Genomic DNA, 21,583 nt, shown 5'->3' on the forward strand with positions numbered 1-21,583 from the left:
TATGCTGAATCTACTCTGCCTTACCCTGTATGAGTGGAACAACAAAGCCTAGATGAGAGCATATCTGCTTATAGCGTAGTTTACTAAATATTTTAAGTATTTCAAGCTCACTGTTGAGACCCACTGCTCTGAAAAAGATTCCTTTAAAAATATTACTGTTCAGGGGCACCTGGGTGGCTCAGTCAGTTAAGCAGCTGCCTTTGGCTCAGGTCATGTTCCCAGGGTCCTGCGATTGAGCCCTACATCAGGCTCCCTGCTCAGCAGAAAGCCTGCTTCTCCCTCTCCCTCTGCCTGCTGCTCTGCCTACTTGTGATCTCTATCCCTGTGTCAAATAAATAAAAACCTTTAAAAAAAATTACTGTTCATTGCCAATACCCCTGGTTACCCAAGAGCTCTGATCCGGATGTATGAAATTAATGTTGCTTTCATGCCTGCTAACATAACGTCTGTTCTGCAGGCCATGGATCAAGAGTAGTTTTGACTTTCAAGTCTTACTATTAAAGAAATACATTTTGTAAGGCTATAGCTGCCATACATAGTGATTTCTGTGACGGATCTGTACAAAGTAAATGGAAAACTTTCTGAAAAGGATTCATCATCTATATGTCACCAGGAACATACAAGATTCACAGGGTCAAAACAGCAACATGAACAGGAGTTTGGAAGAAGTAGATTCCAACCCTCATGGATGACTTTCAGCGGTTCATGACTTCAGTGGAGGGAGTAACTGCAGATGTGGTGGAAACAGCAAGAGACCTAGAATTAGAAGTGAAGCCTGGAGATGTGCCTGAATTGCTGCAATCTCATGAGAAAACCTGAATGGATGAGAAGTTGCTTCTCATGGAGGAGCAGAGAAAGTGGTTTCTTGAAATGGAATCAACTCCCCGAGAAGATGCTGTAAACGTTATTGAAAAGACAATAAAGGGGACACCTGGGTGGCTCAGTGGGTTGAAGCCTCTGCCTTCGGCTCAGGTCATGATCCCAGGGTCCTGGGATTGAGCCCCGCATCAGGCTCTCTGCTCTGCGGGGAGCCTGCTTCCCTTCCTCTCTCTCTCTGCCCGCCTCTCTTGTGATCTCTGCCTACTTGTGATCTCTGTCTGTCGAATAAATAAATAAAATCTCTTAAAAAAATTAAAAAAAAAAGATTTAGAATACTACATAAACTTAGCTGATAAAACAGTGGCATGTTTTGAGAGGACTGACTTCAATTTTGAAAGAAGTGTTGTGTATAAATGTTGGCAAACGGCATTGCTACAGAGAAATTGTTCATAAAAGGAAGAGTCAACCGATGTAGCAAACTTCATTGTCTTAAAGTTGCCACAGCCACCTCAACCTCCAGCAACCACCACCCAGAACAGTTAGGAACCATTAGCATTGAGGCAAAACCCTCCATTTGCAAAAAAAAATGACTTGCTGAAAGCTGAGATGATGGTTAGCATTTCGTAACAATGAAGTATTTTTTCCATTAGGGTATATATATTGTTTTTCTTAGATACAATGCTGTTATTGGACACTTAACAGGCTACAGTAGGTTGTCAACAACTTTTACATGTACTGGGAAATGAAAAAATTCATTTGATTTGCTTTACTGCAATATTAAATTTATTGTGGTGGTCTGGAACCAAACTTGCAACTCTCCAGCATATGCCTACATGCCATGCTAACTCTAATTGAAAGAAAATTGGAGTAGCTATATTAATTTCAGACAAAGTGGACACCATAGTAAGTAAAAGTATTAAGAATAAAGAGGAACATTACATAATGACAAAAGGGTCAACTTTCCAAGAAGACATAGCAATCCTTAATGTACAAGCCTAACAAATAAGCATCAAATCACATGTGGCAAAACCTGATAGAACCACAAGGAGCACTATACAACTCCACAACCAAAAGTGGAGATTTCAATTTACCTCTATCAGTAACCGACAGATCCAGCAGACAGAAAATCAGTTAACGAATTACTCAAACGAACAGTACTATCTATTCATTTGAATTTGGTTGATATTTATAAGATACTTCATATAACAATAGCAGAATACACATTCTTCTCAAGATCACACAGAATATTCACTAAGGTCACATTCTGGGTCTTAAAACATACTCTAACAAATTTAAAAGGATAAAAAACATACAAAGTATGCTTTAAGCCCACAACATTGAATCCTGAATGTTCGATAGACAACAATAACAGAAATATACCTGAAAAACTTCCAAATGGAGATAGAAGCACACACTTCTAAACAATACATGGTCAAAGAAAAAGTCACAAGAGAATTGTAAAAATATTTAATTAAATAAAAACAAAAATGTAATGTATAAAAATTTGTGGGATGCAGTGGAAACAGTGCTTAGAAGGAAATTTATAGCAGAGAATATATTTTATTTTACTCCTACTATTTTAAAAAATATTTATTTATTGGGGCACCTGGGTGGCTCAGTTGGTTAAGTGCCAGCCTTTGGCTCAGGTCATGATCCTGGAGTCCTATGACTGAGTCCTGCATTGGGCTCCTGAGCAGAAAGTCTGCTTCTCCCCTCTCGTGCCTCTCCCCACTCAAATAAATAAACAAAATCTAAAAAGAGATTTATTTGTTTATTTTTTGGGGGGAGAGGCAGAGGGTGAGAGTCTTAAGCAGACTCTGCACTGAATGTGGAGTCCAACACAGGGCTCTATCTCAGGATCCTGAGATTCATTACCTGAGCCAAAACCAAGAATCAGACACTTAACTGACTGCTACCCAGACACCCCCTTTGTTATTTTTTTTAAAAGATTTTATTTATTTATTTGAGAGAGAGAGAGCACAAGTAGGCAGAGCAGCAGGCAGAGGAAGAAGGAGAAGCAGGTTCCCCGCCCAGCAGGGAGCCCAATGCAGGGCTCGATCCCAGGGCCCTGGAATCATGACCCAAGCTGAAGGCAGGCGCCCAACCGACTGAGCCACCCAGGTGCCCCTTCCCTTTGCTTTTTCTTAAATATTTATTTATTTGAGAGAGAGAGAACAAGAGTGAGGGTGGGGGGAAAGGTAGAGGAATCTTCAAGCAGACTTCCTGAGGAGCATGGACCCTGATGTGGGGCTCAATGTCCTGTCCCTGATATCATGATCTGAGCCAAAATCAAGAGTCTGCAGCTTACCCAACTGAGCCACCTAGGTGCCCCGAGAGTGCGTATTTTAGAAAAAAAGAAAGACCTGAAATAAAAAACTTAAACTTTACCTTTAGGAACTAGAAAAAAGATGAGCAAGCAGAAGCAAATAAATAATAAATAGCAATACAATAATATAATAATAAGGCAATAATAAGTAAAATAATACAAAGCAAGGAGAAGACAATAAATTATAAAAATTAGAGCAGAAATCCATGAAATTTAAAACAGGAAAATGACAGAGAAAAATCAATGAAATAAAAAGCTCGTTCTTTTAAAAGAGTAATAAAATTAATAAACTTGTAGCCAGGCTAATCAAGAAAAGAGAGGACACAAATCACTAATGTCAAAAATGCAAAAAGGTTCTTTACTACTGCTCCCATAGACAATAATAAAAGGAACACAGAGGAATATTAGGAATAATTCTAAACCCAAAGATTGGGTAACTTTGAGGAAATGGATCAGTTCCTTGAAAAAAACAAAAAACAATCAACTAAAACTCACACAAGGAAAAATAACTAATCTGAATAGGTGTATTAAAGAAAATGAATCAATTAACAACCTTCTAAGAAAAAAAAGTACCAGGCCCAGACAGTTTTACTGGTGAATTCTACCAAATATTTAAAGAAGAAATTATACCAATTCTCTACAATATATTCTACAAAAGAGAAGCAGAGGAAATAAATCCTAACACCCATGATGCAAGCATTACCCAAATATAAAAACCAGATACTGATATTACAAGGAAAAACAACTATAGGCCAGTATCTCTCATGAAGATAGATGTAAAAATCTTCAACAAAATACTGGCAAACTAGATCCAACAATGTATAAGAATTATATACAACGACCAAATGGTATTTACTCCAGATACACAAACTACTCAACATTCAAAATGATTAATGTAATCCATCATATCTAATAAAGCTAAAGAAGAAAAATATTATCATCTTATAAACAGATGCAGAAAGGGCATTTGACAAAACCCAACATCCATTCATGATTTAAAAAAAAAACAAAAACCCTCTTAGCAGTAAAAAAAAAACCAACCTCTTAGCAAACAAGATTAGAGGAGAATTCCCTCAATTTGATAAAGGATATTCACAAAAACACCTATAGCTAACATTATTCTTTGTTTTTTAAAAGATTTTATTTATTTATTTGATAGAGATCACAAGTAGGCAGAGCAACAGGCAGAGAGAGAGGGAGAAGCAGACTCCCTGCTGAGCAGAGAGCCCTATGCGGGGCTTGATCCCAGGACCCTGGGATCATGACCTGAGCCAAAGGCAGAGGCTTTAACCCACTGAGCCACCCAGGCGCCCCAGCTAACATCATTCTTAATTGTGAGACACTAAATGCTTTCCCATAAGACTGAGAAGGCAAGGATGTCCCCTCTCACTACTTCTATTTAATATAATATGGTACTAGAAATCCTAGCTGATGCAGTAAGATAAGAGAAAGAAATCAAAGGCATTAAGATTGGGAAGGAGAAATAAAATTATCTTTATTTGCAGATGACATAATTCTCTTTGTAGAAAATCTCAAAGAATCAAAGACAACAACAAAAAATGGAACTAATAAGCAATTATGGCAAGGCTACAGGATATAAAGTTAAGATACAAAAGTCAACTGCTTTTCTACATATCAGTAAGGAACAACTGGTATTTGAAATTCTAAACACAATACTTTTTACATTAGCATAAAAAAATGAAATAATTAGATATAAATCTAACAAAATATGTCTAAATTCCATATGAGGAAAACAAGAAAGCTCTGATGAAAGAAATCAAAGATCTACATAAATGGAGATATTCTACATTTATGGATAAGAAGACTCAATATATATTTTTTAAATTTTTTTTCCCCCAAGATTTTATTTATTTATTTATTTGAGAGAGTGAGTGTGCACACGAGAAGGAGGAGAAGCAAAGGCAGAGGAAGAAGCAGGCTCTGCGCTGAACAGGGAGCCTGAGGAGAGGCTCAATCCCGGGACCCTGAGAATCACGACCTGAGTTGAAGGCAGACGCTTAACTGATTAAGCCCCCAGATGCCCTAGAAGACTCAATATTGTTAAGATGTCAATTTTTCATAACTTGATCTAGAGATTAAATGGAATCCCAATAAAAGTCCCAGGAAATTATACTGAATATACTGACAAACTGATTCTAAAGTTTATATGGAAAGATAAAAGACCTAGGAATAGATCCATACAAATATACTTGAGTGATATAATTAATGCAAAGGCACAGAAAGAACACTCTTTTCAACAAATGATGCTGAAACAACAGGACAACCTCATGCAAAAATGGGATCTAGACTCATTCCTTACATCTCCCACAAAAATTAACTCAAAATGGATCATAGATCTAAGTGTAAAATATAAAACTATAAAAGGAGAACTTAGAAAAAAACATGGTTGGAAGTCTAGATGAGTCTGGGTTTGGCAAATTTATTTTGCTTACCATGGTAAGTGTAGTTACCATCTGTCAGCATACAAAGTTATTACAATATTATTGACGAGTGTTTGACACAATACTGAAAACATGATTCATCACAGAAAAAATCTGGTTCAGTAGGACTTCATTAACATTAGAAATTTCTGCTCCAAGACACTGTTAAAAAAATGAAAAGAGAAGCCAAAGACCGGAAGACTTTTGTATTTGCAAATGACATTATCTGAGTAAGGATTTGTAACCAAAATATACAAAGAATTTGTAGAACTTGACAGTAAGAAAACAAGCAATCTAATCTAAAAAATAAAAAGGCACCCCACCAAAGAAGATCCAGATGGTCAATAAGCATATGAAAAGATGGTCAACATTAGAAGTGAAAATCAGGGAACTGAAAATAAAAACAATAATAAGAGATCACTCAACACATACTAGAATGGCTAAAATCTAAAAAAAATGTATAACAAATGTGACAAGGATGTGGATCAAAGGAACTCATTCATTGTTGGTGGAAATGCAGTCATTGTGAATGACAGGTAGTTTCTTACAAAGCTAAACCTAGTCTCACCACACAACCTAGCGATTGCACACCTAGGTATTAGCTCAACTGAGCTGAAAACATTTATTCACACAAAAACCTACACGTGAATGTTCACAGCAGCCTTATATAATACTTATACATAACTGCCCCCAAACGGAAGCAATCAAGGTGTCCTTCAATGGGGGAATGGATAAACTGGTAGTGCATACAAACTGTGGTACATCCATACAATGGAGTATTATTCAGTAATCAAAAGAAATGAGCTATCAAACCATGAAAATGCACATAAGAACATTACGTTGCTAAGTGAAACACACCCATTAGAAAGGGTATATACAGTATGATATAATTTTACGACATTCTAGAAAAGGCAAAACTATGGAGGCAGTAAAAAGTTCAGTGATTGTCGGGTGTTCAGGGAAGAAGAAGGGAAGGATTAATAGCTAAAGTACAAGGGATATTTAGGGAGGTGAAGTTACTGTGCATGATGCTATAATGCTGGATACAAGACATACATTTGTCAAAACAGATACAACTCTACAACACAAAGAGAAAACTCTAAACGATGGACAGTACTTTATAAATTTTTTAAAAAAACATTTTAAAGTGTAGGACTAAATACCTACTGGAGTATGATAATGGAATGTGATTATGTAGGAGAACATCCTTGCTTAGGAAGTGACTCATAGCAGGAAGGACAGAAGTGTTTTGTTTCTGTCATGTGTGTTGTAGAGTAAAAGTAAAATAAAAACTGGCAAAAGTGATAAAAACTGCTGAATCCAGGTGAAGGATACAAAGAAAGATGTTTGATGGTGCTGAAGGTATGGAAGTTTTCAAAACAAAAGCCTATCAAAAACTCCACTTAGAAGTCCTAGGTACTGCTGACATAGAAACACGGTATCTCATGCATTTTCTTACACTTCTCCACTGGAATCTGTGTATGTGTACGTGTATGTGTGTGTATGTATGTGTATAATGCGTTTATTTTTGGTAACAGCTTTACTGAGATGTAACCCACATACAATTCAGGAATTTAAAGTATACAATCCAATATTCTTGCTATCTTCACAAAGTTGTGCAACAACCGCAATAGCAATTTCAGAATATTTTCATCATCTGAAAAAGAAACCCTATACCTCTAGGTTATAACGCCTTCCCTCCCCCAACAAATTCTCCCATTCACCACAGCTTGGGAAGCCACTAATCTACTTTCTATTCCCATAGATGTCCCCATTCTGGAAATTTTCTATAAATGGAATCACAGAATAGGAAATATCCAGAATTGGCTTCTTTTACTTAGCATGTTTTCAAGGTTCATTTGTGCTGTAGACTGTATTGTACTTTACTCCTTTTTTTATGATTGAATAATATTTCATTGTATGCACAACCACATCTTGCTTACCCATACGTCAGGTAACAGACATTTGGTTGGTTTCAAGCTTTTGGCTATTGAAAGAATGCTGATATGAACATTCACGTAGAAGTTATTTGTGTAGGCATGTTTTCATTTTTCTTGGGTGTTTTTACCTAGGACTGAAATTCCTGTGTCAAATGTTAGGTCTACGTTTAACTTTTTTTTTTTTTTTTTTTTTTTTTTTTGACAGATCACAAGTAGGCAGAGAGGCAGGCAGAGAGAGACAGGAGGAGGCAGGCTCCCTGCTGAGCAGAGAGCCCGACGGGGGACTCCATCCCAGGACCCTGAGATCATGACCCGAGCCGAAGGCAGAGGCTTTAACCACTGAGCCACCCAGGAGTCCCGTTCTACGTTTAACTTTTAAAGGAACTGCCGAACTATTTTCCAAAGTGTCTATACCATTTTATATAACCACCAGCAGCGTATGAAATTCTCAATTTCCTCACATTGATGCCAACACTTATTATTTATCTTTTGATTTCCTAGAAGTACACAAAGTGGTTTTACTTGTATTTCCCCAATAGCTAATAAGGTTGAATATTTTTTCATCTGCTTATTATTTGTATATCATATATATTAAGATTTTATTTATTTGACAAAGAGACAGAGACAGCAAGAGGGGGAACAAAAGCAGGGAGAGGGAAAGAAGGAGAAGGAGAACAGGCTTCCGGCTGAGCAGGGAGCCAATGCAGGGCTCGATCCCAGGACCCTGGGATCATGACCTGAACTGAAGGCAGATGCTTAATGACTGAGCTACCCAGGTGCCCCTATATCATATTTTTAAAGAAGATTTTTATTTATTTATTTTAGAGAAAGAGAGATTGTGAGCGGCAAGAAAGACAGAAGGAAAGCGAGAATCCCAAGCAGGCTCCCCACTGAGCGTGGAGCCTGATGTGGGGTTTAATCCCAGAAACCTGAGATCATGACATGAGCTGAAATCAAGAGTCAATGCTCAACTGACTGAGCCACCCAGGCACCCCTCATATACCGTATTTTTAAAAACGCTGGGGCACCTGTGTGGCTCAGTGGGTTAAAGCCTCTCTGCCTTTGGCTTGGGTCATGATCCCAGGGTCCTGGGATCGAGCCCCACATTGGGCTCTCTGCTCAGTGGGGAGCCTGCTCCCCCCCAACCCTTGCATCTCAGCCTACTTGTGATCTCTGTCTGTCAAATAAATAAATAAACTTTAAAAAAAATGCCTATTCAAATCCTTGGCCTACTTAAAAACTGCATCATTAGTCTACTACTGAGTCGTAAGAATACTTGTATTCTAGACACAAGTCCTTTATTAGATATAGGATTAGTAAATATTTTCTCCAGTTCTACAGTTTTTTCCCCCACCATCATGATGGTCTCTTTCTTTTCTTTTTTTTTTTTTAAAGATTTTATTTATTTGACAGAGAGAGATCACAAGTAGGCAGAGAGAGAGAGGAGGAAGCAGGCAAGCAGGCTCCCCGTGGATCAGAGAGCCAGATTTGGGGCTTGATCCCAGGACCATGGGATCATGACCTGAGCCAAAGGCAGAGGCTTTAACCCACTGCGCCACCCAGGCGCCCCATGATGGTCTCCTTTAAAGCACAAAAGTTTAAGGGCGCCTGGGTGGCTCAGTGGATTGAGCCTCTGCCTTTCACTCCGGTCATGATCTCAGAGTCTTGGGATTGAGTCCCGCGCCAGGCTCTCTGTTCAGTGGGGAGCCTGCTTCCCTTTCTCTCTCTGCCTGCTGCTCTGCCTACTTGTGATCTCTCTGTTAAATAAATAAATATAATCTTTAAGAAAAAAAAAAAAGGCATGAAAGTTTTAAATTTTAATGAAACCCACTTTATCTATTTCTTTGATTACTTGTGATTTTGCTGTCATAGATTATCGAAAAATGCATTAACAAATCCAAAGTAACAGAGTTTTCTAGTTTGGCTCTTAAAATTAAGTTCTTTGATTAATTTTGAGTTAATTTTGTATGCAAAGTGAAGTGAGGATCCAACTTTATATTTTTGCATGTGTGGATATCCTGCTGTCCCAGTAACATCTATTGTTAAGAATCTTCTTTCTTTATCCATTGAATGGTCTTGGCACCCTTGTTGAACATCAACTGATCGCAGACTTGAGCTTATTTCCGGGATTTCAGTTCTACTCTTTTGATCTACATGTCTATCCTTGTGTTAGTACCACACTGTCTTATTATTGCTCTGTACTAAAGTTTGAACTCAGGAAGTGTGAGTTCTCCAACTTTGCTCTTTTTCTCCAAGACTATTTTGGCTGTTTGGGGGTCCCTGTGTTTCTACATGACCTTTGGGATCAGCTTGTCGATTTCTAAAAGGAAGACAGAATTTTGCAAAGGACTGCACTGAATCTGTAAATCAATTTGGGAGCTACTACCATCTTAAGAATATTAAGATATCCAAAGGAATGTCTGTCCATTTATTCAGGTCTTTAGTTTCTTTCAACAATGTGTTGTAGTTTCCAAAGTATAATTTTTATGCTGTATTTCTTTTGTTAAATTTATTCCTAAACAATTTTATTCTTTTATGTGCCATTACAAATAGAACTATTATCTTAAGTTCTTTTTTGGATTGTTCTTTACAAGCGTATAGAAATACAACTGGTTTTTGTATACAGATCTTATATCTTGCAATCTTGAAGTCATTTAGTCTAGAAACTCTAGTACAGTATTGAACAGAAATGGCAAGAGCTGACATTCTTGTCTTGCTCCTGTTCATTTTCCTTAGGGGGAAAACATCCAGTCTTTTACCATTAAGTATGATCTTAGTTGTGTGGGTTTTTCAAAGATGTCCTTTGATCATGTTGAGGGAGTTTCATTCTCTTCCTAGTTTGTTATTTGTTTAGGTCATGAATGGGTGCTAGATTCAATCATGGGGTGTCTGTTTTTATTCTACTGATATCGTATATTACATCGGCTGATTTTCGTATGTTGAACCAACCTTGTATTTCTGGGATAAATCCCACTTAGTTCTTGTGTATGATTAAAAAAAAAAAAAGTTGTATTTTTGAGGATGTCTTCTGCTGTTCTTCCTACCGGTAGCCCTAGGTTATAGAAAGGTAGACAGGCACACTAGGGTCTACAAATCCTGACCTCTTTCCAATATGTACCCATGTACAGAACTGGGAAAACCCAGAAATTCCTAGTTCTACTCCATGAAACCACAAAGCCTGCTCCCCATTCTTCTGACGCCCTACAGCAGAGCAAAACATCCACCTTTGGATGTAACTTGATGGTCTAGACACCCTAAGTTAGTGCTTCCCAAAATCCTTTCAAAAATCCTTTCTAGAATTTATAGACTTTTGTGTAATTATGGTTTTATAAAATACAGTAAGAATGTTATAGCAATGTCAAATTCATATAAGCTTCTAAATTATTTGATCACTTTCTAAACTCAATACCAGTGCATGAACCTCACTTTGCTTAGCACTGCCCTAGCTCAGGCTGTATCACTCTCTATGGCTGAGACTTCTTTGAGAGCCCTCAGGAGTCTCTCCACCTTTTACCTCTACCTGACATCCCATTCAGGGCTCCTAAGGCTAGGGACCCACTGAAAACTGCACTTCCCAGCCTGTGTGGGCCTGTACCAGAGATCACCCAGTACCCCTAGGAGAACCAAGCTATGGATTTATAGCAGCTGTCTCTTAGATCCAGGTATCTGCTGAGAAAGAGCACAGCTGGTCAGAGATGCCACACTTACAAATGGGCTCCATCCTAGGTTCTGCCTGCACAGGCCAACTTGGAACCCTACTCTGTGCCTTTCACTGACACACAGCCCTAAGGCAGGGTAGAGTGGAGGACCCACCCACAGGTTCAACTAGGATGGCCACCCTGCACCTGGGAGGCTAGCTAGGCTTCCAGACTCATCTAACACTCTTGGCAAAGTACCAGTCAGGTTGCAAAGACCAAATTGCCAAACCACCAGGAGGTATAATGAAGGAGTAACAGCAGGAGACCAGGATCAAGATATGGTTTTACAGGCACTGCCTTCCTCTTCAACCCTCAAGATATATCACCTATGAGTTAGGTGTTCCTCAGAGAGCTGTTCTGCCTAGCGGGGAGAGGGGCTGAAAAAGACTGTGTGTCTTGCTTAAGATCACCCCACCAGAGTGGGGAATTAGGACTTAACCTCAGAGTGTATGGCTCTGAGTGCTGCTCCTAACTATGCATGACACTGTGACCCCAAAGGAAGACCTCTACTGATGGGTGATTTAAAGGATCACAAGAAACAGCCATATCAAGAAAGCTGCATTTTGGGGCACCTGTGTGGCTCATGACCTGAGCTGAAGGCAGATGCTTACCTGACTGAACTATCCAGGCACCCCCTCATATCACTTCTTCTTCTTCTTCTTTTTTTTTTTTCCAAGATTTTATTTATTTATTTTACAGGGAGAGACACAGCCAGAGAGTGAACACAGGCAGGGGGAGTGGGAGAGGAAGAAGCAGGCTTCCTGCCGAGCAGGGAGCCCGATGCAGGGCTCCATCTCAGGACCCTGGGATCATGACCTGAGGTAAAGGCAGACGCTTAATGACTGAGCCACCCAGGTGCCCCACACCACTTTTTATTTTTTTTTAAAGATTTTATTTATTTATTCGACAAAGAGAGAGATCACAAGTAGGCAGAGAGGCAGGCAGAGAGAGAGAGAGGAGGGGAAGCAGGCTTCCTGCTAAGCAGAGAGCCTGATGCGGGGCTCGATCCCAGGACCCTGGGATCATGACCTGAGCCGAAGGCAGAGGCTTAACCCACTGAGCCACCCAGGCGCCCCCCCCCCCACCACTTTTTATTATGACTTTTTGAGTATAGCCATCCTAGTAGTATCTCACTGTGGTTCCCAGTTTGCATTTCCCTAATGACTATTGACAGTAATAGTCTTTTATGTGTTTATTGGTCATTTGTATATTTTTGGAGAAATTTCTATTCAAATCCTTTGTTCATTTTCAAATTGGGTTATTAGTCCTTTTATTGTTGAATAGTAAGTTCTTAATATATTTTGGATCCTAAGTCTTTTAGTTGATTTTAGTTGTTTAGTTCTTTAGTTGTTTGTGCTTTAGGTATTATATCTAAGAAACAGTTTCTTAATCCAGGGTCATATAGATCTACATCTGTTTTCTTAAAACAGTTTTAAAGTTTTAGCTCTTACATTTAGTTCTTTGACAGATTTTGAGTTAACTTTTTACATGAGATGGCAGATTAGACTTTCCTCACATTTTATCTTTCATGTCTTTGATTATTTAAGCATATTTATTTTATAGTCTTTATCTGGCAATTCTCTATGATCACATTTATAAAAAGGTCTAAACCCATTCATTATGTCTCCTGACATTTGTGTGTAATGCATGGTCTCTGCATGTTTTTCCTTACTTTGGATTTTGAGTGTCCCTTTTTGGCAGTGCTTCTCGGTGGGAATGCTGGACTTCTTCGGGTCAGGGAAACGTCACTGGGATGGGGTGGAGGGAGGGCGGTTTGCGTCAGTTTTGCCAAGTGCCTCTGGGTGTTAATTAGGCCTAAATCTCCTTTTGTGTTCATTTCTTTGCTTGGTTTCCAGATGACCTGGGTAGCATTAAACATCCCCAATCCACAGGAGGGCAGGTCGGTGGCTATACAGTCTATTTTCCCAACCCGGAGGACTGACTGAGATATTTTAACTTTTTGGCCATGTTCTCATCCTGCCCTTCAGGTTTTTTCTATCCTCTCCCTCACTGGTGGTGTACTTTCTCAAGCAGTTTGACTTAATGGTAGTGTCTTAGTTCCAACCCCCTACATGGCTCAGGCCCAAGGCCCTGTTTTGAATCTGTGTGGCCATTAAAACTCAAGGTTACCATGTCAGTAACCCCCAGCCCAACACCACAGTGTGGTCCTGCCCACTGCTCTGGCTGTCTTATCATCCTTAGATTTCGGCTCCTGGGGCCTTCCCTTACTTTCTCACAAACTGGTTACATGTTTTAGGCATATGTATTGCAGTTCATCCATCATTTCAAAGTACTGAGCAAAAGGAAGGTTTTCAGATCATCCATACTGCTGGACAGAGGAAATGCTAGATAAAGAGATCCCAAGGGTTTCTGTATATGTAAATAGGCATGATCACAACAGAGAAGAATACAGGTCCCGTGCCAAAGTCATAGACGCAGCTGATGACTTGAAGGGAGAGTCCTCCCATGCTCGTTTCCAGAGGCTGTTCTCCAAGGAGAACAAATCCTGATCAGACAAGCAATTTTGAGATCATGAGTCCAGTCCTAGGGACAGTGTCCTACAGCTTTAGCTCTAAGACATTACCTACTGCCAAGGTCAGGTCTTATTACAAATGCTCCCTTCATTAAGTACCTACCTGTTGTGTGCCTACTGTGAGTCTGTGACCAACGTCCCTGAATTTGGCTGATAGCGGCAAAGGGCTGCTGAGCCCCTATCACCTCAAGGTAGAGTGCAACCCCAAGAGGACATCACTTAAGCCCTTTGCCCCTCTGTAGGAAGCTAGCCCAGCCCACCTCTAACCCCCTCAGCCCCCACCTCACTGAGCTCTGTCTCTTGGTGGGTTCATGGTCATGGGGGTGGAGATACGCTCCCTAGGAATCAGAAAAGTACTGTGCCAACAAACACACCTGCTCTGGTCACCTCAAGAGGACTCCTGCAATTCTAAGAAATAGACATCCTAGATGGTTTGGTTGCTGTGTGCTAAGGGAGGTGCAGAGAATGGGCGAGTAGCATAGAGCCTGAAAAGGCGCAGAAGCTCATTTCATAAAAACCTCTTATCACTTTTATCTGAAGCTCCAAAATGCCTGGTCAGTGTCTGAGCAGGCCATTACTTCCATGGTACAACAGTATCAGAGCCAATCTCTTGCTCCACTTTAGGCAAACTCTGGGCTCTATTCAAATGACAACCTTATCTTCAGCATAGTCTCTGCACCGACCAGCCCTGGTGTCATTGTCTTCATTGTCCTTTATGCCTGTTCTGTGCCCGCATGACTCCTTGCAACCATTTTCCCACTTAAAGAAGCTGCTCCTTTCTCTTTGGACACAGAGGCTCCTGGGTACAGAGGGACCAGAGTCTGCTCCTGCCTGGGAAGGCAGGCTGGTTGGTGCAAAAGCAGACACCACACTACTGGCTGAAACTGTACCCTCCCTGGTCTCTTGAGGCCCCACACAGCCACCACCTACCTTTCCACGGCTGTTGGAGTCACACTGGTCAAGGAAGGAGCACCTGGCGTGGCTTTGGACCGCTCCGTGAATCGGGAGTCAAATGCTTTCATGGGTTCAATCTTGGACGGGGTTGTTAACATGGAGGGTGATGATGCAGCAGGAGTAGAGGTAGCATTCACACTGGGGGTCGGGGGGTAAAAAGGGGGAACATGTCAAGCACAATCCATCAAACATCTGGGAGTCCTAGATTTGTGTTACTTGGAGCCAACTAACAGGGGCATGAATATCAAAGTTACATAGAACCCAACTTCAAGATGTAATCTAATACTACTGACTATTTCTTCAATAGTTTCATGTGTTAAAATCTGGAAGTCTGTCTATCTGAGAAGGTCATGAGCAAATGTACTCACATTTCCCCACGGCATGTTGACAGCTTCTGGGGGTAGTATGAGGCCTAGAAAATGGCTCTTACAACCTTTTTTTCTCACCATACAGCCTTATCTCCACAACCTGAATATAGCACCTCCACCCCAAACCAAATCCAAACTCACCAGCTTTTCCTGCTTCAACAAATGGTCTGAGGGAAGTCCCCACCAGCATCCTAAAGCCACTGTCTACACCTGCCCTTCAACCTCAGCCAAAGACTGTGGCCTGGGTGGCCCCTCTCATCTTACCTTGGCAATTATGCATTCTTCATACACTCCTCCAAGTGCACACCCCATAACCCTTGTGTTCTCCACAGGAGGGGCCCAGGCTTGAGCCTGCAGGTTTTCCCCCATGCCCAAGCAGGTCACACAAGCTGAGTCCCAAAGCCATTGGGCCTCCTACTGACCACATCCACCTGCCTGGACCCCGCACCAGACACCTGGCTGGTATCTGGGAGCCCCCCTCCTTGCCCAAGACCTGTAGGGCCAACTGTTAAAATGTCTTACAGATCTGGAGCTGTCCTTCCCCAGATATCCTTTCTGAGATGACTGGTGTGGCAATGCTCCTGACTGTGCAATGAAGGCCTAAGCCACTTCAAATGTAGAACTGCTGATAGGTGGGGCTGACTTTGAGGCAGGTGATCTGTCCCTGGCCAGGTCCCACCCTCAGGAACACATCTTGGGACTCCATCTTGTCCCAGGAGGTAAAGTCCTTATGGTCCTGTGCATCAGAGACTCACCTGAACAAGGTCTCCCTCCCAAGCAGGCCCTTATAAAAAAAAAAAATCAAGCATCTCTTTCTTTTTTTATTGAAGGAGCCATGAAGTTTCAGTGAAACTGTGTCCAAATCTGAACTTTCCCCAGAGACAGGAGCAAGCCTTGGCATGCCCACTCACCTGTCCTTACTGACAGTATCACCAGCCGGCCTGGCGCCAGTTGTAGCCACAGGCTCTGTGGAGGGCTTCGAGGTGCCAAAGGAGTTGGGGGTACTGGAATCCAGTGGCAGTAGCTGTGGATTGCTATGAGAGGAGAGCATGGTGCCCGCCAGGGAGCCTGAGAGTGGGATGCTGTTAAAGAATGCCGTGGAGAAGTCCCTGTTGTCAAGAACAAAAATCAGCCTGGGAAATCAGACACCACATCAAGTACTTTCTGTGTTTGAAGTAATTTTTTTCTGGGTCCATAGATGAAGTATTTTTGTGGAAGAAAATGTGCAAAGTTACAGAAAAGTAAAAAGAAAACTAGATTTATGTCATACACTATGTGTAATTGAACCTAAGATGATCTGGTACTTTATGTACCACTAAGAAAGAAAAAATTACTACCAAATGTAATTGTTAGATGCCACTGATTATAAAATGTACCCTGATTTCAGAGATAGTAAAATGTGCAAACAAGTGTCTCAGAACTCAGGAAATGCAGCATACAGAGCAAAACTCCCTTTCGTTATGGGCTGTATGGATATACCATAATTTACCTAACCAGCCTCTACTGAGGAATGCCAGGGTTTTCTCCCAGCTTTTCCTGTAACAGACACTGCTGTAACAGGAGGCAAGATACTGCAGTGCTAAGGCTAAGGGCCCTGGGCCAATCAGCCAGGTCTCATTCCTTTGCCATACACAAGCTCTGGGATCTTAGGCACTTCAACCACTCTGTGCTTCAGGTTCCTATCTGCAAAACAGAAAGTGACAGGCCCCTCCCCATGACGTCAGGACTGTGGTCAGTGTAGCACATACTTAGAACACATAGTAGCCGCTCAAAGATGCTCCCTATCATAATCATCCTTGCACTAGTTGTTTCACATATTACATAGGATAAATTCCTAGAAGTGGAATTGCAGCAGCAGATGGAATGTTCACTAATGAGTTCTGATTAATAGTTCTAAAGTGCCTTCCGTGGAGGTTTAAATTCCAGCTGCACATGCGAGTGCTTATTTCCCCAAACCTCACCAACAGTCTTACCAAATTTTTTGATACTTGACAATCTGGTAAAAAACAGTAACTTACTATAATTTTAATTTGCAATTATTTTGATGTGAGATTGAAATTTTTTCATATAGAAGCATCTGATTTCCTTTTTTGGTGAACTGTTTATATCCTTTGTATATTGTTCTATCTGGTACTGGTCTTTATTATTGATTATAAGACCGATTTATAGAACTAAAATATTCCTTATATGAAGAATTAGTATTTTCCCTAGGATTTTTTTTTCTTTTAAGATTTTATTTTTAAATAATCTCTACAACCATTGTGGAGCTTGGCTCACAATCCCTAGATTAAGAGCTACGTGGTCTTCTGACTTAGCCAGCCAGGTGTCCCCAAGATGCTGTGTTTTGACTTTTTATGGTGCAATTTTCCTTGCCCCCAAAATGTTATTTTTGTGTGATCTAAATTTTATGTCATTTTAAAAAATGACTTTAAAAAAAAAATCTCTGATATCCTAAAAATATTCTCTTAGGGAATCTTCTAAAATTTTAAACAACAAAAAAGCTAAATATTAAAAAAAAAAAAATCTACGAGCTGTTCAGAAAGTATCTAATTTTAAGTTGTGAGGTAGGGATCCAACTTTGTTTCTAGAGGGTAGGTAGTCCTCTCATTTATTAGATTAGCTGATGCTTCATCACTGATGCAAAATGCTACCTTTAAAATTCCAGTAAATATTTGGGCTTACTTGTGGGTTTTCCATTGTATTTCACTGCTCTAGTCATGTGTTAGTATCTATTTTATTATAGTTCATAAGTTTTAATTTCTGGTGGAGCTAGTCTTCACCATATTTTTCCATTAATTTAGAATCAGCCTAATTCTGAAAACTGCTTTTTGTATTTGTATGGGCTCATGTTCAGAGAGATCATCTTATGATGTTGAGTCATCCTACAGAATAAATGGTATGCATTTTCAGTTATTTCTTTGAATTTTCTTTTAGTTCTCTCAGTATTGAATTTTTTTCTTCACAAAGAGCTACATTTCTTGTTACATTCTAGGTACTGCATTTGTGAAAGTGATTTCTCCCTTTATATCTTCTAAAGGTATAGATCTTCTTGATCGGTTGCATCCAGTCATTTTTTGTCCTATTTTACGATCTATGACAGTTTTCCCAGTTGCCTCTTTTGTACATCATACCGTCTTTAAATAATGACACATTTTACCACCTTCTCTTCAATTTATTCTTTCTCCTGACGACAGTATGAGCTAGGACCTCCAGAACAACGTTAAAGTATAGTCAACAAGAAAGGACACTTACTTGTTTAGTTTCTGAATTTACTTTAAAATAAGGTAGTTTTTAATCAAATTAAGGACATATCCATCTATTCATGCTTAACTAAATTTTAAATCAGAACATTAGTAAAAATGTCTCCTACGCATTCGTGGAGATGATCACATATTTCCTTTGATCTTTTGACACATAGAATCAAATTAAGTTTCCCAAAATTTGAACTGCCTTGCTTCCCTGAAATAAACCTTACTATGTCATAGTGTATTAGCAATGTAACACTGTAAGTGTCTGTTACTATTTTCTTTAGCATTTCTGAACTGACATTCAGAAATGAGACTGATCAGGAATTTATTATGTTCTATCTTTGTCATGTTTTTGATGTAAATATTATGTTCATTTCAAAAAGGTTTTAGAAGTTTTCCTTTTTCTATGCACTGGAGTATTTTTAAGAGTATTACGATGATCTGTCTCTCTAATCATTAGAATGATTAGAATGAAAACTTTATTAGAATTTCCCTGTGATACCTTCTCAGCCTGGTGGCTTTTGGTAGGTTAGCTCTGTGACAGCGTCCTTTATTTCTTCTTTAATAATTTAGTTGTATAGATTTTCTTGTTTTTATAATTTTATTTCCTCAAAATCATCTATTCTCAAATTTATTTGCATAGAATTCATTAAAGAAGTCTTTCAAACTTTTGATTCATTCTTTATCTGTGATTATTTCCATTTAAAAATGCTTTTCTGGCTTGATTAGCTAAGCTAATCGTTACCTATTCTGTTGCTACTCGTTTTAACAAGTAGCAACAGAATAACAAGTAACAAGGAATCAAAGAGGGCAACAAAGCCTTTAAGACCAAAAGAATCAAGTTCTGGTGTCAGAAATATACGCCCTGTAGCACAGACAGAAAGCCACCTACCACCTTTGTCTCCTCATCAAGTAAGGCCTGAAAGGATCCACAGAAGAAAAGTGCCACCATCACCACCACCTCCAGGATCCTCACTCCCACAAGCCCTTCAGTGTTCAAAGCACAGTCACATACCTGTCTGATTTTGTCCTAATAAAAAGTAAGCATATGGCATTACCCACTAGTAGGTTAACAATAGAAAAAGGCTTGGTCAAAGGAAAACCACTCTCTGGGAGGAGTCAGGAGACCTGGTACTGGTTCTATCTGGTCAGGTCTCTGCCCTCCAGGGCTTCAGAACCTGCACACCCTTATCATGAGGAAGGGATATCAGCAAACCATATGACTGGTAGGTTTTTCAGACTTCAAGGAAGATCTAGAACAGCTCGCAGATGAACAACTGCAAAGTGCACAGGACTAGTATATATGTGATGTCCTGAGCAGACTGGTTGAATAGAAAACCAGAATGAATCACCTTAATAGTGGGGGTCTATTTCTTTCATGCAGGACCTTATTATCCTTTGAATCAAAATACATTGTTTTGGGGAGAATGACCAATATAAAAGCAAGCCTGACTACAGATGTTGAGACAACAGCAAATGGTGACTGGGTCCACTTCCCCCTTCTTTGCCCCCTCCAGGGAAATGTGCCTTAGAGCCCTATTCTCTGTCCAGCAATTCCACTTCTGGGAAGTATCCTGAGGTGACAGTCACAGGTGTGCTCAAAGATTTATTTATAATCACAAAACACTGGACACAAACTGTAAGTCCATAGTTAAGGGGCTGGTCAAGTAAATCATGGTGCATTCACAGCCTCGGAACCTGGACAATCAGCAAGCCAATGCTTCAGAGGACTATTTATTAAAAAGGATGCAAGGTCAAGATACAGGAACAAGTGGGGAAAAAAGACCAGAGATACAGATGCCAAAATGTTAACAGTGATTATATCTCAGAAACTGGATTACGGGTAATGTTTATGTCCTTCTTTGGGTTTTTACTATTCAACAGAGTGTATACAGAAGGCTATAAAAGGGAAAAATGAAACAGAAAAAAATCAGTCCGACTTCTCTCCCTGGTGTCTTCAATGCCCCACCAACAATGAGGCAGAGCTGCCCATCTGGACACACTGGCCCTTCGAAGGCGCCTTCGCCCTCTGACTTATCACAGGCTCCTCCCTGCCCACCTTCTGATGAGTCAAATGTGCCTAAGGGCTCTGGAGGAAGCATAGGGCTTTGAGGCTGGTGGGAAGCTGGGCTCAACTCCCCCATTTCCAGATTGGCCCAAGAGCCCATGAAGACCCTGATTATGAAAGTGTTAACTGCTGAAAGGAGAGAGGAAGACCTCCCCAGATAAGGCCACAGAAAGCTCGGTGAGTGAACAAGTACCCGGTGTCCAGCTGTGCTATGCAGAGAGGCGTGATTCTTCTGCGACCATCTGCTGTCCGAGTCTCAACTTGTTTCTTCAAAAGATTCTGGCAAAGGAGAGTGACATATGAATAGAAAAGTTTCTGCTAAGTATCTCCATGTATCAAAAAATAAGGCTTCCAAGGAGATGAATTTTAACTTCTCTTTCTATGGCCTTTCTGGTTCAACTAAACTAAGCCGCTGAATCAAAAACGAAGCATTTTTGTCAGGTGTGTGTTCAACTTCCTGCACAGTAAATCAGCAAGGACAGAAAAGCTCCCAGTTGAACTGGTGCAGCACTTTGCTCTCCATCACCATTACTGCAGGCCTGGCCAGGCTTCCTGGGCAGTGAGCAGGCCCCTCCAGCCCAGCAGCCATGGGGCTCACTGAAGGGATGAAGGAAACCTGCATCTGTAAGCCACTCTTGTCTCTAAGCTGTGATCTGCAGACCTTCTCTCATCAGAGTAATTTCTTCCACTGAAGGCTCATAAAATCAAAGGTTCCCAGTCACACATTGTGTCTCAACTACCTAGGGAGGTTTGTTACCCTGCACAAGCTCATGAAGATGGTTTAAGCTCCCCAAGGGATCCTGACATTTCCTGCTCTGTTCCTGACCCATGTTCACCCCCATTCCACAGTGAGACATGGGCTTCCAGAGAAAGAAGGGGAAACCATAGACATCTCCTCAGGACAGAACCTGAAACCTACCGTTCTCATGATTGAGAATTTCCTAGAAAGGCTAAAAGTGAGGTTTGGAAGTTCCCACAAGAGATGACCTCCTCTAGAGCTCCTTGGGACAAAGAAGCTTTTGACAAAGTGCCTTAGGCTCCATTACTACCTCATGCAGCCGATGGCAACAGGGCTAAGTAGCCCAAGCTGGCTAACCCCTAGGTCCTGTTCTAGGCACAGCATATACTTGCCTCCCCACCACCTGCACCTGTGCTCTGTTCAATGGACTGCATGCGCCCCTTCCCCTG

General features: G+C 40.5%; 1 protein-coding gene across 7 annotated transcripts in view; it reads right to left on the minus strand.

Annotated features, from left to right (window-relative positions):
* LOC111142454 (protein HIRA) overlaps positions 1-21,583 on the minus strand; it is an 85,554-nt gene that overhangs the window by 22,667 nt on the left and 41,304 nt on the right. For all 7 annotated transcript variants that reach the window (XM_022495615.1, XM_022495616.1, XM_022495612.1 and 4 more), the window contains 3 exons: positions 20,589-20,674; positions 15,991-16,188; positions 14,688-14,849 (listed from right to left, as the gene is read on the minus strand). In XM_022495615.1, the coding sequence (XP_022351323.1) occupies positions 14,688-14,849; positions 15,991-16,188; positions 20,589-20,674 (446 nt within the window). The remainder of the gene's footprint in view (positions 1-14,687; positions 14,850-15,990; positions 16,189-20,588; positions 20,675-21,583) is intronic.

Source organism: Enhydra lutris, unplaced genomic scaffold, assembly GCF_002288905.1.
Source record: "Enhydra lutris kenyoni isolate GAN:26980312 unplaced genomic scaffold, ASM228890v2 scaffoldscaffold8, whole genome shotgun sequence".
In the NCBI taxonomy this organism is placed as follows: domain Eukaryota; kingdom Metazoa; phylum Chordata; class Mammalia; order Carnivora; family Mustelidae; genus Enhydra; species Enhydra lutris.